Genomic DNA, 20,125 nt, shown 5'->3' with positions numbered 1-20,125 from the left:
CCCAGGAGGCAAGTATAATGTCCACCCTGGTAGGAGTTAGCATATACATCAAAAGAAATGCTATATCCTGCTAATGTGTATCAGCAGAAACCTGTAGAATGTGTGTGTGGCATATGGTTTTTTTGGTTTTTTTGTTTGTTGTTTTGCAGTACGCGGGGCTCTCACTGTTGTGGCCTCTCCCGTTGCGGAGGACAGGCTCCGGACATGCAGGCTCAATGGCCATGGCTCACGGGCCCAGCCGCTCTGCGGCATGTGGGATCCTCCTGGACCAGGGCACCAACCCGTGTCCCCTGTATCGGCAGGTGGACTCTCAACCACTGCGCCACCAGGGAAACCCTGGCATATGTTTTATAAGTGCTAGACTGAGAAAGATGGAATATAACGTTGGAAGGGGTTGAATTTATTATAAAGAACTTACCTGAGATTCAAAGTATTAGCTCTAGCTGATGGAATTGGCTCTAATCGTTGGCTTGTTTGGCTGACTGAAACATAGATTCAATAGTCAGCAACATTCAAAGAGGGCAAGATGCCATAATTTATCTGACAGAATGTAGACAAAGGAATCCATGTACTTAAAATGAGAATGTTGGAGTGGATTAATTATGTAAAACCCACTCAACTATCCCACAGTTATGCCCCCACAGAGGTCATCGATAACATTCTTCTTCAAGATATTAAGACATTCTTTGATGAGAGAAATACAAGCATCCTTGAAAACCTCTGTGGCATCTGTCTTCTGTGGGCTAAAGATGACAATGCGGGATAGCACCAATGAAATGCCCCCCGTGCTTTTAACAGGAATATGGGGTTACAGAGTAGCAGAGGTTAAGTGGTAGCATTTAATATGAGAAACAAGGTGAGTGCAATTATCATAAAGGTCAGCAGGGCAGAGTGGCACTATTTTGACCCAAAGTGACTTCCAGCAGTAACAGATTAATCACATTTACACTGGGAATTACATTGATGAGCAGGCTTGAACTGTATCAATGAAAATAAAATTCAAGCACAATGAGCAGAAACCTGCATTGATTTTCCAGGAATGAAAATTACAGCCTCGCCCAGACCTAAACCAGAGATCAGGTGGCTACAACAGCTTCAGAAACTTTGCTGCAACACTGTCAGAAGTATAGAGTGTGATTTTTTTTCTCCAGGTCTACCTCAAAGGGGTTTACAATTTTCCAGGGGGAATGTTTAGAAAGAAAAGTGGAAAACTCAGAATTTTTCAGAGACTATTAAGATAAATTTACACACCTGAGGTTCCAAAACATCACTGTGGTCTTCAGGTCATAATAGGGCTTAAGGAAGCCATGTGATAATTGAAACTTTGACACAAGTTCACCTCACTAGAAATCCTGTGCAGTGACCTACTCTATATTTCCCCATATCTGAATGTACATTTGGAGTACACATACTTGGAAAATGACAGAACTCTCAAACAACGTAAGTGCTATTAAGAACGGCTACTGCCTGACATCCATTAGGATAGTTATTATTAAAAACAATAATAAATAACAAGTATTGGCATGGATGTGTAGAAATCTGAACCCTTCTCCATTGCAGTTCCTCAAAAAATTAAACAGAATTACCATACGATCTAGCTATTCTACTTCAGAGTATATATCCAAAGGAATTAAAAACAGGGACTTGAACAGATGTTTGTAATTTCATGTTCTTAGCAGCACTATTCACAATAGCCAAAAGATGGAAACAACCTAAATGTCCATCAACAGAGGAATGGATAAACAAAATGTAGTATATACATACAATGGAATATTAATGACCCTTAAAAGATAAAAAATTCTGAAACACACTACGATACAGATGAACTTTCAAGACATTATGCTAAATGAAATAAGCCAGAACCGAAAACACAAATACTGTGATTCCAGTCATATGAGGTACTAGAGTAGTCAAATTTATATAGACAGATAATAGAATGGTGATTGCCAGGGTCTGGGTGCAGTGATGAATGGAGAGGTGTTGTTTAATGGGTACAGAGTTTCAGTTTGGGAAGATGAAAAAAGTCCTGGGGATGAATGGTAATGATGGTTGCACAACAATGTGAATGTACTTAATGCCACTAAATGGTACACCTACACATGGTTAAGATGGTAACTTTTATGTCATGCATATTTTGCCACAACTGGAAAAAAATACATAGGAAGGGCCAAGTGGAAGCTCCTGGAACTGTCCCTACATGAAAACAATACCAAAAATTAGCAATAGCACATATCTGGGGAATTTGCAGAGACTAAAATAACCATGCAGATGGTAATCTCCATCACCTGCCCCATTTAAATAATCTGTTTGGCCTGTAAAAAAGGCAAATAAGTCATGGACAATGATTGTTCATTATCATAAGATAATGAGGTACTATTTCTAATCAGAGCTGCTGGATTTTATGGGCCTTTTTTTCCTGGAACAAATCAAAACATCTCTAACTCCTGATATACAGCTATTGATCTGGCGAATAGTTGTCTCCACATCAAACAGCAAAGGTAATGGAGCAGTTCACTTCTACCTGAGAGAGACAGAAGTACACTCAAACTCTGTCTTACCAGAGTGCTATGCCAAGTCTCCCGATGTCTATAATATTATAGCCCAAAGGGAGATTAGTCATCTGGATATCACAAAAGCATTATGATAGTCCCTTGTATTGATGAGTTTATGGTGATTGGACATGAGAAAAAGTAGGAAGTACTCAAGTTGTGTCAGTAAGATACACAGATGTCAAAGAGTGGGAAATAAACTGCATGAAAATTTAGGATGTCAAATATATCACAGCCTAGGTATGATAATGCACACAAACAGAAACCAACCTCCAGAAAGCAGTGAAGATCATGTTGATTTGTTTTAAAGATGGAGGCAGCACACAGCTAGGATTCCGAACGATTTTTTACACACTCCCTTTCCTAAATCCCATTCCTGATAGTGACTGCTCTTTCCTTTTACCTCTTCTCTCCTGTCCTCACCCTTCCTTTATTGTTCCCTATCCTTCTTACCCCTCTGCCCTCTTTCATTCTTCCTCATAGAGAATAGCCTGGGCTATTATTTGTATTCTTACATTCTTTGTATCTCTCTCCCGTCCACCCCCCACCTCAACAAAGGCCTTGTACCAATTAAGAAAGTAAACATTTCAAGTCTTCAGAGTATTGAGAGGAGAAAGGTTATGGGGAAATAGCAAATCCTGACAATTTAAATATTCTCTATGTATCACATAAGTATATTTATCGTAAATAAATTCATACATGCAATAATAGTACAAACAGAAAATATTCACAAGCTACCAGACTGCCAAATTCTGCGTGAGATACAAAATCACATACCCATACTATCTGCTTTTCAATTTATAATTAAAACCACGTTACCTCAGAATTTTAAAAATAGCATTTTGATAATTATAAAAAAAATTATAACTACATTAAAATTTTAAATTTCTGCACTTTTAAAGACACCATTAGAAAATGAAAGGCAAGCAACAGATTAGAGAAAATATTCATGAGATATAGATATAGATATAGATATATACATAACATAGACTGGCATCCAGGATATGTAAGATGATCTTACAACTCAATAGTGAAGTAGTATTCGGGGGAAATATTACTTCAGAATTATAAGAAACAAATATTTGTGTTTAAGCCACCCAGCCTATAGTATTTTTTATTGAGATATAGTTGAAATATAACATTATGTAAGTGCAAGGTGTACACTTGTTGGTTTGATACATTTGTATATTGCAGTCTGATTACCACCAGTAGCATTAGCTAACACCTCTATCATGTCACGCAATTATCATTTCTTTTTTTGTGGTGAGAATAATTATGATCTAGTCTCTTAGCAACTTTGAAGTTTATAGTAAAGTATTGCTGAGTGTAATCACTATGTTGTGCATTAAATCTCCAGGGCTTATTTATCTATCACTACCAGTTGCAAGTTTATATCATTTGACCAACATTTTTCCAATTTCCCCACTCCCAGCCCCTGGACCACCATTCTACTCTTTGCTTTTATGACTTTGGCTTTTTTAGATTCCATATATAAGTGATATAAGACAGAAAAAGACAGTCTATGGTATTTTTGTCATAGCAGACCAAACAAAGGAGTATTTGGGAGATGCCATATCATGTAAGCTTTTTAGTCAATGGTGAGAAATATTGATTTTATTCAATTACAATAGGATAGTGCAATGCAGAGTTGGGTTTGGAGGCTTAAACATGGGAGAAAAATGATCTAATTTATTTTTTTAAGATTATCTATTGGGGGGTGCTTCCCTGGTGGCGCAGTGGTTGAGAGTCTGCCTGCCGATGCAGGGGACACGGGTTCGTCCCCCGGTCCGGGAAGATCTCACATGCCGTGGAGCGGCCGGGCCCGTGAGCCATGGACACTGATCCTGTGCATCCGGAGCCTGTGCTCCGCAACAGGAGAGGCCACAGCAGTGAGAGGCCTGCGTACCACACACATACACACACACACACACACAAAGATTATCTATGGGGAGTTTCCTATAGACAAGTAAACAAGGATTCAAGAAGAAACTTTAGAAGGCCCTTTATAAGAGTCCAGGTAAAGGATAGCAGATTAAGGTGGTAAAAATAGAAAAACATTAACTAGCAATTAACTGAGAAATAGATTTTCAGGAACTAACCCCCACACATTTAGATAATTCATCTGAAATACGCTATTTGAAAATATACCTTCTTAGGATGCATCATATCTCTGAAGGAAATGCTAAAATACCAATGGATTGATAGTCCAAGCAATGAAGATTTACTGAGTGGTGTGTGTGTGTCTGTGTGTGTGTGTGTGTGTGTGTGTGTGTTTGTCATCCTCAACTGTCCTAGGTTCAAGGAAAGGCAAATAGAAATAAAACCTTCATGTTGGAATACTGTCCCACAGTGAGTAAAGGTATCATGTACTTTTAAAATTATATTTATTTAAACAAAGCCTAATATAATGGGAAAAATAAACTAGACCTGGAATCAAAAGACCTGAGTTTGAATCACAGCTTGATTAATTATCAGAATATTAAGTTCGGGCAAGTTGTCCACATTTGATCAATTTCAGATTCCTTATTTACAAAATGGTAGGCTGGATGGAGTGATCTCTAGGCTCCCTTCTTGCATGAGATTTTGTTATTCTACAACACCATATTGGTATTCTCATTAAAGTGAATTTCAAGTGTTTGGTCAAGAAGAGGCTCATTTATTTACTTCTTTTATTTCAAATTTAATAATAATGTAAGCCCTCATCCCATCAGGCAAAGAAGAAACTCTACCAGTTTGTCATCATTCAAGAATCCATTTCTTTCATTAGGTCACATGAACATTCTAGAGGCTTAAAATAACCCTAGAAAGTGTGGTAGAGGCTCTGTATTTGGGCCTTAAACAAAAGATATATCTTGTTGAACTTTCATGGTGGCTTTAAATCTGCTGACTCTACTGCTTCACTGATAAACTGGAATAACAGGAAACTTGGTGCCTGAACCCATATTACTTGCATGAAGTGCATAACCACTGTTTCTGAGATCTTTCTGTATCTCTGGAGACATGCCCTATTTTCACATTGTCATAGTGAATGTTTAAGTTTTCTGCTACATGAAGATATGTCCCTCTCTCTAGCCTCAGGGACATCTATCCCTCTTCCTTTGGAGTCTCAATGGCTCTCCTCTTTTTCCTCTCTCTCTCTCTCTCTCTCTCACCTAACATTATTCTTTCAAAGTATTTGTGCTTTTCAAAGAACAAAGGAAAATCGGTGAATTCCAGGAAACACCAGCTTTTCACCCTAACACAAATCTCCCCTGAAGTAAGTAACAGCAAATGTTAACTACCATCTTGAAGTGGTGGTAATAGATTTATTGGGGAAAATAAACACAAATTAAAGCTTCAGTAAATTATACTGCCATAACTACAAATAATTAGCTCTTCAAGAAAACAGATTTATATATCGACAAAATCCTCACCAAATAGCCTTAGTCTTTAAGGGAACAATCAATGATCTGAAACCTATCCCTCACCAAGCATACTTTGAAAAGTTCATTCTACTATACAGCTCATTAGATCGAACTTGCAATAAATCTTAACAGATTCAGAGAAGAAAATGTTTATTTAAAGTGGTAAATTTTTCAAAACTTCACGTGGAGCCTGACCGTGTTTCCAAAGATCTGATTCCTGCATTTCGCTTCAGATCATCCCCAATCATTAGAGAGATCTCTAACCAAAAGGTATGTAAATCTTCTATGTTCATGTTGCCATATCTGACTACATATATATTCTTTTTTTTTTTATAAATTTATTTATTTATTAATGGCTGTGTTGGGTCTTCATTTCTGTGCAAGGGCTTTTCTCTAGTTGCGGCGAGTGGGGGCCATTCTTCATCGCGGTGCGCGGGCCTTTCACTGTCGCAGCCTCTCTTGTTGTGGAGCACAAGCTCCAGACGCGCAGGCTCAGTAGTTGTGGCTCACGGGCCCAGTTGCTCGGCGGCATGTGGGATCCTCCCAGACCAGGGCTCGAACCCGTGTCCCCTGCATCGGCAGGCAGATTCCAAACCACTGCACCACCAGGGAAGCCCCATATATATTCTTATTTAACACACACAAAAACTCATGCACACACTGTCTCTCGCTCTCTCACATACATACACAAAGACACACACACCCATCCCTTCAGTTCATATATTTGTAAACCTACATACTCTTTTTGTAACTGCAATTTATTTTTTAAATCCACATTATGTTATTATGATCCACCCATGTTAGTACACACAAAAACTTTTCATTCAATTTACCTATTGTATAATATTACTTTTGAAAACAAACCATAATTTATTTACCAATTACCTTTAAGAAGGGAATTTAGGCAACATCCACCTTATTATAAAAGGCACTACATTAAGATTCCAATGCACCTAGCTTCTAATGTAGATAAATAAGAACTTCCTTAATGATAGAGAGGCTGACCTTTCTATTATAATTTTCGTGGCCACCCAGATTTATTCTTTTGTGTTTTTATTTGTCCATTTGTCTATACTGCTGTGGAAATGTTTCAATATTAATGTCATATAATCTGTTCAGCCTTTCTTCATATGTGATTGTTTAAATGCTGTCTTTAAGAAACCTTTCCCTAATCTGATTTCATAAAGCTATATCCATATTTTGCTTTTAAAGTATTAATGTTTTTTCTTTCATATTTAATTTTTGATTTGAACTGGAATTTATTTTCTCATTTATTTAAGATAGGGGTCTAACCCTTTGTCCATATGAATTTCCAATAATCTCAACACCATTTATTAAAAGGTTCATCCTTTCTCCACACATCTGTAATGTTACCACATTAGTCTTTTTTTTAATCTATCTATGTTCCTGGGCCCTATATTCTGTTCAATTTTGTTTGTCTATACCTTTGCTGTGCCAGTACCACACTGTTTTAATTAATATGACTTTAAGTGTTTATATCAGGTAGCATAGGTTGCCCTTTCTTCATGTTTCTTAATGTTTACACATCTTCTTCAAAAATTTTTGGCTACTTTCAACTCCCTACTTATACCTAATGGTCACCTTGGCTAAGACACGGTAACCAGACATTTGGTCAAACATTATTTATGATATTTGTGTGAAGAATTTTTTTAGATGAGATTAACTTTTAACCCAATCAGTTGAAAGTCTTAATAGAAAAAAGACTGACGGCCCCTCAAAAAGAGGGAATTCTGCCAGCAGACTGCCTTTGGACTCACACCGCAATATCAGCTCTTCCCTGGGTCTCCAGCCTGTTGCCCTGCCCTGCAGATTTTTTCACATACACATCTCCTATTGGCTCTGCTTCTGTTTCTCTGGAGAACTCTGCTTAATACAGTTCTCTCCCATATAAACTTTAGATTTAGCTTGTCATGGCTTATGAAAATATCTATTGCAATTTTCATTGTAATAGCAATGCATACACAAGTTATTGCCATGGTCAATTATAAGATATTGATTCATGTTTTCAAAGAATGTTACAAAGTGTTCCATTTAATTTTTTACATCCTTTAAGAAAGCTTCATTTTCTCTATGAATATTTGACTCACATTATATTTATTCTCAAATACCTGATATTTATTGTTTTATTGTGAATGATATTTTTACTTAATAGTAAAAGTATTAATGGAATAGTATTTACTAATAGTAGTACATTTTCTTACTGGTTGTTGCTAATATTTTAAATTCTTATTGGTTTTTGTACGTCAGTCATCCAGCAAGTTCAGAGATTAGATTTTCTTGTATTTTGTATGCAGACATTTTCCACCTCTTTTTTTGTTTTCACATATATTTTCCACTGGCTTTTGCTTCAGTACATATAAATTAATCTTGTGTTAATATTTTATTTGGAATAGTTTTATTGATTTCTATAAATGGATGTGTTGTATATTTTATTTATTTATTTGTTTTGGTTTGGCTATTGTATATTGAAAAAGTGAGTATACCCTCTTGTTTCACTCTCTGAAAAATTTTATATAAGATAAAGGTTAATTTGAGCCCTGAAGGATTTGCAAAGTCACTTTTAAAATGTCTGGTCCTGGTGTTTTTGTTTGCTGATTTGTAGACATTTGACCAGACTATCCTATTCATGTAAAAGTTGTTAGTATACCATGTTTCTCTATTTCCTCTTAAGACAATTGTGTTAATTTTATTTTTTAATTCAATTTTTTATAAATTTTCATATTAATGGCATAATACTCTTTACTTTATTCCTATAATTAGTAAAACTCCAAATATATGTAAATAAAACCCCTTTTCTTTCATAGTTTTGTTTGTGCCTTCCTCTTCTATGAACATAAAAAAATACCATTCTTTATATTTTCAAAGAAACAAAATTGAAGTTTACTGATCCTCTCTATTGTCTATTTAGATCCCATTTTTTACTGACATATAATTCACATACCATAGAATTCACCTATTTATATATTTCAGTGATTTTGAGTATATTCTCATATAAGTGCAACCATCATTACAGTCAATTTTGAACATTTTTATCACTTCAAAAAACAAATCTAATATTCTTTAGGCATCACCTCCCTATATTCCCACCCTACTTGCCACAAGCTCTAAGCAACCACTAATCTATCTTCTGTCTCTGTAGATTTCACTATTCTGGACATTTCATAGAAAGAGAATCATACAATATAAGGTCTTTTGTGACTGACTTTTTTACTTAGCATAATATTTTGAAGGTTCATCTAGGTGATAGCATGCATCAGTATTTCATTCCTTTTTATAACCAAGTAATATTTCATTGTATGGACATACCAATTCTGTTCATCCATTTATCAGCTGATGGACATTTTGGCTGTTTCCACTTGTTTGCTACTATGAAAAAGGTTGCTATAAACATTCTTCTTCAATTGGTGTGAACATAGGTTTTCATTTCTCTTGGGTATACATCTAGGAGTAGAATTGCTGGGTCATATGGTAATTTCATGTTTAATTGTTGGAGGAACTGCTTAGATGGTTTTCAATTGAGTGACACCATTTTACTGTCCTACCACTATTTTTTTAAATAGTGTGAAGTGTGAGTCCTCCTACAAGTTGGAGATTATTGATACCCTCTAAAGTTTGTTTTCTGTTTGTCCTACTTGTTTTATTAATTATCTCTTCTTCTATGGCACAATCTATTTAATTCTTATGTTGCAAACTTAGCTAATTAATTTCTAATAAGTTTCCTTTCAAATGTGTGTGTGTGTGTGTGTGACACAGATTACAAGTATTGATTTACAGGTTCCCAGCAAGTTTTTTTTTTTTCAGCTCTAAATATTTAGTAAATTCTGACAGAAATTGTCATTAAATAATAAAATAGAGCTTACAGTTTCAAACTTAATAGAGTAAAAGTAGACTGTTATAAATATTTCATGATTCCAGAAGAAAAAGAAAAATATGAAAGGATTTAGACAAGTAGGAAAAAAAGGAAGATTTAAACCGAATTAGTAACTACATTTAATGCAAATGGATTGGCTGCTCCAAATGAAAAGAAAATAAGTGTCAGATTGTATAAAATGACATGTAACTATGTGCTATCTTCAAGAGACATACCCAAAGAAAGTGGAAGTAAATAATAAATGCAAGAGCAGAAATTAATGACATAGAAAATAAACAACACAAATTCAAAAGCTAACACTTGGCTCCTTGAAAATACTAATAAAAATGGCTATCTACTTGAGAGGCTTCTCAAGACCAAAAAAGAATAAAAAAAGATAGAAAGCACAAGAAAGCAATATCAGAAAGGTAAAAGGGTCATATATCACATACATGTTACAGACTTTACAAAGGAAAAAATGAACAAAGTGTTTTCAAATAAATTTTAAATTTTATAAAAGTCACAGTCCCCTAGAAATATATAACATCAAAATAGATTCAAACAGAAATAGAAATTTATACATACATTTATACATTACAGACATTGAATCAGCACTCACTACTCTCACCATGAAGAAAGCTGAAATCCAAGATTTTTCACTAGTGTGTTCTAAAGAAAGGAAGAATTCCAGTAGTACACAAACTCTTTGAGAATAGAAAGAGGGAACACTATTCAACTACTTTTGAATATTTTCTTCATTTCAAGACAGGAAAGGGTAGTATAAGAAAGCATAATTAGAGGTGACCTTACCCAGGAAAACAGATGATAAATATAATATAAGCAAACTGAGTCCAATATAAAAAGCTAATTTCGTGACAGACAACCAAAATTATTTTACACAACAAAATTAATAAAATTAAACATACAAAAAAATTAAATCAAAAGTTTCTTATAATTTCAGCAGTCATGTATGATTTTACAAAAACCTGCAGCTAATCTTATCAAAGTAGAAACAAACTTTCTTAAATGAAAATTAACAATCTACCATAGAGTAACATTATAGATACAGGTGAGCTGATGAAAGATTTAAAGATCAGGAAGAAGACAAGGATGCCCCCTGTCACCACTCTATTCAGTATTGTACTTGAGAGTTTAGCCAGTGGAGAAAGTCAAGAAAAAGAACTAAAATGTCTAAGGATTAGAAAAGAAAACACACAACTTGTTCTATTTATATATGATATGGTTGTGTACAGAGAAAATACAAAATAATGTACAGGAAATTGCTAGGATTTGTAAGAGAGCTTCTTAAGATTTCTAGATAAAAATCAATAAAAATAAATTGTGTTTTTATATAATAGCATCAAACAGAAAGTGATAGTAAAAAGAAAGAAATCCTTTTAGATAGCACCAAAAAGCTGAAGTAGCAATAAATCCAATAAGATATACAAAGCCTTTACAGACAACATTATAATAGTTTTTCAAAGGCCTTGAAGAAATCAGAAATGAATAGAGATATATTTTGTGTTTATAAGTTGGATATCTTAATAGTGAAAAGATGTTAAGTCTCTGAAGATTAAGTTATAGAGTAAGCAAAATCTAAGTGAAAATGCCAAAGATTTTGTTTTGGACCTGAAAAACTTCTTTAAAAATTTATACAGATTACAAAAGCCCACCACACACTTGAAGAATAATATAAATGTGGGAAAACTTGTTCTACTGAATATTTAGTGCTCTTATAAAGCTATAGTAACAAAGAGGGTGCAGTTTTGATACAGAGACAAACAAATGAACCAAAAGAAGACTTAATAGAGACACAGAAAAACAAACCAAAACATATATTATTAAAACAAAACCATATGTATATATATGTACACACACACACACACACATACATATGGCACCTCTGTATAACAGAGGTATCACAGCACCTCAACAAAGACATAACGAACTTTTCAATTAAAAAATGCTGAGCACTAAGGTATCCATAAAGAAAAAATAATTAAAATTGTATCATATTGTAAACAAAATTATTTCCAGATGGATTAATGACCTATATGTGAAATGGTACCAAATATATTTTAAAAGACAATATAGGAGGCTATCTTTAAGCCACAAAGTAGAAAGATGGAAAAAAGTATAAGCTTTAAAGGAAAAGATTGATGTATTTACCCACATTAAATCAAGAAATATTTTCCAACAAAAGAAAACACAAAGATAGTTAAACGAGAGGTCATGCCACAGAGTTTGAAAAAATCATTGCAACATATAAAACCAATAGAGAGACTACTATTCAAAATATGAAAAGAACTTAAAAAGAATAAAGCTGGAGGTATCTCACGCCCTGACTTTAGAGTATAGTACAGACCTACAGTAAACAAAACAGTATGGTACTGACACCAAAACAGACATATGGAACAGAATAGAGAGACCAGAAATAAACTTATATACACTTATGGTCAATTAATCTAAGACAAAGGAGGCAAGAATGTTCAATAGGAAAAAGGTCTCTTCAATAAGTGGTGCTGGGAAAACTGGACAGCTACTTCTGAAACAATTAAATTAGAACACTTTCTCACATCATATACAAAAATAAATTCAAAATGGATTAAAGACCTAAATACAAGATCAGAAACCATAAAACACCTTGAAGAAAACATAGGCAAAACACTCTGACATAAATAATAGCAATATTATTTTGGATCTGTCTCCTAAGACAAAGGAAACCAAAGCAAAAATAAACAAATGGGACCTAAATAAACTTAAAAGCTTTTGCACTGAAAAGGAAACCACTGACAAAATGAAAAGACAACCTACTAAATGGCAGAAAATATTTGCAAATGATATGACCTATAAGGGGTTAATATCTAAAATATATGAACATCTCATAAAACTCAATTTTAAAAAACAATTAAAAATGGGCAGAAGACCTGAATAGACATGTTTCCAAAGAATACATACAGGTGGCCAATAGGCACATGAAAAGATGCACATCACTAATCAACAAAGAAATACAAATCAAAACCACCATGAGATATCACTTCATACCTGTCAGAATGGCTATCATCAAAAAGACTACAAATAACAAATGTTGGCAAGGATGTGGAGAAAAGGGAACCCTAGTACACTGCTGGTAGGAATATGAATTGGTGCAGCCACTATTGAAAACAGTATGAAGGTTTCTCAAAAACTAAAGTTAGAACTACCATAAGATCCAGCAATTCCACTCCTGGGTATATATCCAAAGAAAACGAAAATACTAATCCAAAAAGATGAATGCACCCAATGTTCACAGCAGCATTATGTACATTATTTACAATAGCCAAGATATGGAAGAAACCTAAGTGCCTGCTAACAGCCAAATGAATAAATAACATGTGGTATGATATACACACACGCACACACACACACACACAGAGAGAAATATTACTCAGCCATGAAAAAGAAAGAAATCCTGCCATTTGCAACAACATGGATGGACATGGAGGGTATTATGATTAGTGAAATAAGTCAGACAGAGAAAGACAAGTACTGTATGTTATCATTTATATGTGGAATCTAAAAAATAAAATGAATGAATATAACAAAACTGAAATAGACTCACAGTTATAGAGAACAGACTAGTGGTTACCAGTGGGGAAAGAGAAGGAGGAAGGAGCAAGATAGGGGTAGGGGATAAAGAGGTATAAAATGTGTAAAATAAATCAGCTACAAAGATATATTTACAGTTCAGGAAATATGGCCAATATTTTATAATAACTTTAAATAGAGTATAATCTATAAAAATATTGAATCACTATGTTCTACATCTGAATGTAATATAATATTGTAAATCAACTATACTTCAATTAAAAAATGAAATAAACTCTTAAAAGCAAGAATAAAAAGGCAAATAACCCAATAGAAAAGTAGGCCAAAAATTCAATAGACCCTTCAAAAAACAGCAAATCCCAAAAGCCAATAACTATATTTAAAATTGTAAAATATTTATATTTTCACTAGTAATCATGAAAACTAAAATTCACACCATAATGAGGTACCACTACACACAGATTAGATAGGAAATATTAAAATAAATGATAACAACTAATGTCAAGGAATTTAAATATCAGTCACCACCACTGTTGGAAGTGTAAGTTGATTTGACCACTTGTCATTATGTTGTGGTTTAAGGACATATATTCTCTGTGACTCAGCATCTCATTCCTGAAACTTCCCTATAACCCAGTAGTTCACTCCCTAGAGAAATGTGTTCTCCTGTGTACTAGGATACATATATAAACATGTATCTTGTTCAGCATTGTTCATGACAGCCATAAATAGAAAACAACACAAATATCTATCAACAGTATTACAGGAGTGTGCACATAAGTAATAAATCTACAAAGAAAAACAATGAATGGGTTAACATAAAAGTTAGGTAAGTGGTTATTGTTTGTGCTATGGGAGGAGGGTTTTGTGATTATGCAAGGCATGGAGGGGATTCTTGGTTGTTGCCAATGTTCCATTTCTTGACCCGTGTGATTGTAACAATTGTTACTGCTTCATAATTTTCATTAAATGTACATAGAGTCTATAGATTTTCCATCTAAACTCACAAAGAAAAACAGCTATTGTGCTTACTACCTAGGGAGTTAAGTACACAGGACTGATGCTACAGATGAATACTTATGTCTCCACAGCGATGCTTGCTGGTCACAAAAGCTAAAGCACCAGGATAACTGCCTTTCCTTATTTTCAAATTCCAAGTCTCACATAAATGCACTGAGTTTGTGGAATTTCTTTTATATAAAGATCCCAAGCTGAAAGAGGGTTTGGGATTTTTTTTTTGCTTAACTTCTATCCTCTGCCTTAGGAAGGTATACTAGAAAATGCAGTAGCCCCCTTATCCTCAGGGTATACATTCCAAGACCCCAGTGGTTGCATGAAACAGCAGATAGCACCGAATCCTATATATACTGTGTTTTTTTCCTCTACTTACATACCTATGATAAAATTTATAAGATAGGCACAGTAAGAGGTTAACAATAACTAATAATAAAATGTAAAAATTATAGCAATATGCTACAATAAAAGTTATGTGAATGTGGTCCCTTCCTCTCTCAAAATATCTTATTGTACAAATTTAATGCCTTTTCCATCTTAACTAAGCACTTATCATGCACTGTGGCCATAACGTTTGCAATTTGAGGTGTGACCGCAAAACTAGCATGAATTTATTTTTCCTTCTTCACAATTTCACATACAGAAGATTCATTCTTACCATAGATCTTAGCAACCTCAGCAAATGATTTTTTCCTTCCTTATTAAACCAAGAACTTTCACCTTTTCACCTAAAGAAAGTACTTTACAGCTGCTCTTTGGCATATCCAAATTGCCAGCATCACTCCTCTTTTGCTTTGGGGCCATTATTAAGTAAGATAAGGGTGACTTGGACACAAGCACTGTCATACTGAGACAGTCAGTTCTATAAGGAAGAGGGCTACTAAGTGACTAAAGGGTGAGATACGCCAGACAAAGGGATGGTCCATACCCCGGTGGGTTGATGGATGATACAAGATTTCATCACACTACTCAGAAATTTATGAATTGTTTATTTCTGGGAGTTTCTATTTAATACTTTTGGACTTCGATTGACCGTGGGTAACTGAAACAGCAGAAAATGAAACCTCGAATAAAGGGAAATGACTATAGATCAAATAGATGCTGAATGTCAATCCACTTATTTCACTCTAGGAGTAATCTTGGATGAATCGATTATAATACCATCTGAACTCTCCAAATATCTTTAGTTCTTTCAGATTGGTAAGAAGTGGTCTTGTTAATGAGATAAGTAATTATTTTCCCCTTGTCAATAAACAACATGGTGCACATATTCACTGAAGTGTGTCAAAACTCACACCTGTTAAATGACATTTTCAAATTAACTTCCTTAAGGTGATCTTGCCCTTAGAGAAGTAACTTTTCTTGCTTTTTCAGAGCCCTTAACTCCAAGAATCAAGTTTATTTTAACTATACCTACACTTCCAAATACTCTCACCAATAGCCACTGTCCCCAAAGAGTTTAGACTCTAGTGTTGCCCTGAAGCATTTTTTCAAAGGAAAAAAAAAACTCCCTAGAAAAAAGTATTTATATTCTCTTTAGGTTTAGTCTTCCTATGGGTATCAAATAATATTCACTCCTTCCTTAAATCTAACACAGACAAAAAAAATTCCTGAATCTATACCATGCCAAATTCTGAATTCTGAATTTGGGATATAGTAAATTAATGATTAATAGTTTCTTCTTCAACTTCCTTTAGTACAAACACACACACATCCTAAATTTCTTAGTCTTTTAAAATACCATCACAATTGAATAAGATTACTAACTTCGGTACTATGATATCATAATATAGGATTTCCTACTATGGTACCATAAAACATTGATCTCTGATGGCTCAATCACACTGAAAAGCTGTACAAACTCTAGGGTTCTACAGCTGTAGTTCTCCTTTTGCACTGCTTATTGAGAGGAAAAATTTGTATTCATACCTTATAACTTCTCTTTAAACTTGCCTTCCATTCTTAGGTTAATTAAGATTTTGTATATTCAAATCTGTCCATAAATTGGAGTCAAACATTACTCTGATATTTGATTAGGTGCTAAAATCAGTGGAAAATATTGTTTAAGGGACTAAAGTCAAAATTACCCTTGAAAATCTCTTAAATCAATCATAATATACACTGTCCACTAAATAATTTATATCAGTTCCTCTAAAGCTTATTTAATCAATTTCCCTTACCCATCCTCTCAATTAATTATTCAATGAATTATTTGAGAATGGCAGAGAATCATGAATTCCTAAACAATGCATTCTTCTTCTCACGTACTTACTGGCTGTCTTCTCACTAGTTTCAAGCCCTGTTTCAAATGTAGCTGGAGCCAAATACTGTATCAACTGCATTGCCCCCATCAATATTGCCATATCATTTCAGGGACTTTTCCTCCGTCTTCATAAACAATCTAATTTCCCTTCTATCATCCATTTTGGATGATGCAGATACACAAATGACCTTCCCCAGATTTCTTCCCTCTCTTCATAGCCTGATAACAGCTTGTGAATTTTTCCTATGGGAAACCAATAAACTCACTAGAAAGTATTAACCTAGGCATTCATGTTAAACCATGCATTCTCAAACTTGACACTCGGCCAGTGCTTCCAGGCCAAGATTACTACTTTTCTCAAGTTACTCCCCTGCTGAAAGAGTATTCATTACATCAATATACAAAAGCTGTCAGCACTCCCCTTCCTCAGCAACAATCTGGTAGTTGAGATAAACGGTGGAGTATTTCTTGGCTAATTTCTATGGTAGTCTTAGATGGAGGCACAGCCATATGTTATGTCACAGTACAGTAATCTCAGACAAGACCACAAGTATATAAATTCTTATTTATGTAGACTTGAATATCTGGAAGAGCATGAAAGTGGGTCTGTTACTAGAAGAAAAGCCTACTTTACAATACAAAATACATAGAGAACAGTGGAGAGCATGGATAGTGTTGTCCTCTTTTCCATTTAAAGTCTATACAGGTTTCAGCTTAAAGCTGCATCTCTGTAGGTTCTCCCTAACTTTTCTCCTCTTCACCATGACCTTGGTTTTTTTTTTAGCTTTCTTCTTACTCTGCAAGGCTTGATTAGCAGTCAGTAGGCTCCTTTCATCTTCTCAGCAAGATAGGCTGTGGGAGAGGTCAGGTACCTTGAAGGTCCTATGGAAGTATGTTTTAATCTTTCAGTTAAACATCTACAATCAAAATTTCTCTTTGAAATGTTGATAGCCTTTATTTGGTGTTATGACAATAGAAACTTTCTTTTCTCATCTAAGCTAAGGCTCTCTTCTAGGAGGGGGAAATGACCAAAAAAAGGGAGCGGGGACTTGGAGAAAACAGATCTTGTCTTACTGCGTAACACTGAAGACAGAGAACAGAATTATATGGCACTTTTTCTTGAGGAGATGATGACGTTGCACTGTGGTATTCTTTTTTCTTCTTTAATTAATTAATTTTTATTTATTTTTGGCTGCGTTGGGTCTTCATTGCTGCACGTGGGCTTTCTCTAGTTGCAGCAAGTGGGGGTTACTCTTCATTGCGGTGTGTGGGTTTCTCACTGCGGTATCTTCGCTTGCTGTGGAGCACGGGCTCTAGGCACGTGGGCTTCAGTAGTTGTGCCATGCAGTCTCAGTAGTTATGGCACACGGGCTTAGTTGCTCTGGGCATGTGGGATCTTCCTGGACCAGGGCTCGAACCCATGTCCCCTGCCTTGGCAGGCGGATTCTTAGCCACTTCGCCACCACAGAAGTTCTGCACTGTGGTATTCTAATGAGAGAAGTGGAATTTTCTAAAATTGTTTTGCATAGAGGGAATTTACCACCATAGTGGTGATATCTGACTTCTCTTGTGTCTTAACTTCTGAGACCTAAAGCCATTCAGCAGTGTTTTCTTGGTAGCTCTTGAAATACCAGACTGTAGTAGAAGAAATTACAGACCTTTGTCCAATGTCTAAAGCCAGTTTATTAACCAGAAGCACAATTTAAGGACTCTGTACTTCCAATAAATCAAATCCTTATAGTCTCTAATTTATACATAATCTTTCAGTTCCATTATTTTTCATTTCCAAAGATAATTCTTTTTAAATCCACTAGGCTATATTTTCTACCTAAACTATATGTTCCATTAAAATAAAAGTATGGGGGTTGCTAAATGGGCCAAGATCCTCTCATGTTCTATCATGTATGTCATTAAAAACAATTTAGAAAACAATGCCATGTTTATTATCAGATTATGTGTCTGTTATAAAAGATACATTGGAAAACCAGGTTAATCATATGTGGTTTGATTGAGAAATTCAATCTTGATGAAGTAAAAAAATTTAAATGTTTAATTTTTTTCAGTAACTGCTACAAGGGAAATTTAATGCTTTTGCAGTCTAGACCAAAAATTACATCTAATTTTAAAGAATTCATTTAAGTAAACATATGGACATTTCATGTACCACTATTATTATGTTATTATTTTTATTGGGGGGATATTTGTTCAAAGCAACAACTCCAAATAGCCAAAAAGCTTCCCACATGCTCTTCTCTAAATTCCTGTTTTGTTTAATTATAACCCTGAGTTTAGAATTAAAAAGAAAAAGGGGAAAAGAGGGAGACCCTCCTCTGACTACAAGCACAATTAGCTGCCCATTAGCAGTTATGATCCTGGTCTTCTGCCTCTAATATCAGTGGCCTCTAATAACATGGGATGGGTTCACTCTGTGGCTTCAGCATGGGAAGAGTTTAGGGTTCATCCTCATTCTTGCCTCTTTTACAACGGAAGAACTCCACCAAAGTGGAAGTCATGTCTTACTTTTGTCACTTCCAGCAATAACCCCCTCCAACTTATTCTCTGGGCTACTGTTTGACCACACTGAGTTCTCTTTTAAGCTCTCTGATAGTGACAGTGAACTAACCGGAGGACTGGTATTTTCATCATCTCTTACCCAGAAACACTGTTTCTTCTACCAGGTCTGACTGGTAGAACAAATGAAACAAATTTTCAAACAACAAAGTTTCAAACACACAAAACCTATCAAATGATTTGTTTCTTGCTTTGTTTTAATCTCAATAACTGTAGCTTTCATCTCTAGAAGTTAAATTTGGTTCTTTTATATATCTTCTATATTTCGACATAACTATGTTTAACATGTGTGGTACAATTATAAAAGCTATTTTGACTTCCTTATCTTCTCATTCTAACATCTGTGCCAGTTTTGGGTCACTTTCAAGTGATTATTCTTATTATAGTTCATCTTTTCCTGTCCCTTTGTATGTCTGGTAATCTTTGGTTGGATGCCATACTTATTAATTTTGCCTTGTAGTAGTGATGAATATTTTTGTATTTCTATAAATATTATTGAGTTTTGCTCTGGAACATAGTCACGTTACTTGGAAAGGTTTTCACCTTTTTGTGTCTTGCCTTTAAGATTTGTTCTGCTCTCAAAAACTTCATTAGTTCAATGTTTTATATCTATTGTTTAGATGATGAAAATGAAATTCCTAGAGAAAATGTAAAAGCCATGTACCTGGCTGTGGTAGGATCTCAAAAATTATCATTGAATAATTTGAATTCATATCCCTCTGATTCTAAAAACACCATGGTGCCACTCTTCACAACGTTCCTCTGTTTTAAGTTAACTCACTTATTAGCTAGATGAAAAGTCCCTCAAAAGTTTCTTAAATATCAAATTTAAATACTGTGCTAAAAAAACAATATAATAATTTTC

At 34.7% G+C, this 20,125-nt stretch overlaps 1 protein-coding gene across 1 annotated transcript in view; it reads left to right on the top strand.

Annotated features, from left to right (window-relative positions):
* Window positions 1-755: 755 nt before the first annotated feature.
* LOC309807055 (E3 ubiquitin-protein ligase RLIM-like) overlaps window positions 756-20,125 on the top strand; it is a gene marked incomplete at both ends in the record, with an annotated part of 52,656 nt that continues 33,286 nt past the window's right edge. The window contains one exon of the mRNA XM_082626247.1: window positions 756-824. Coding sequence (XP_082482373.1) covers window positions 756-824 — 69 coding nt within the window. The remainder of the gene's footprint in view (window positions 825-20,125) is intronic.

This window comes from Mesoplodon mirus (genome assembly GCF_964341445.2).
Source record: "Mesoplodon mirus genome assembly, chromosome: 1".
Taxonomy (NCBI): Eukaryota; Metazoa; Chordata; class Mammalia; order Artiodactyla; family Ziphiidae; genus Mesoplodon; species Mesoplodon mirus.
The sequence above is the reverse complement of the archived record's forward strand: the minus strand, read 5'-3'. Positions and strand labels throughout refer to the sequence as shown.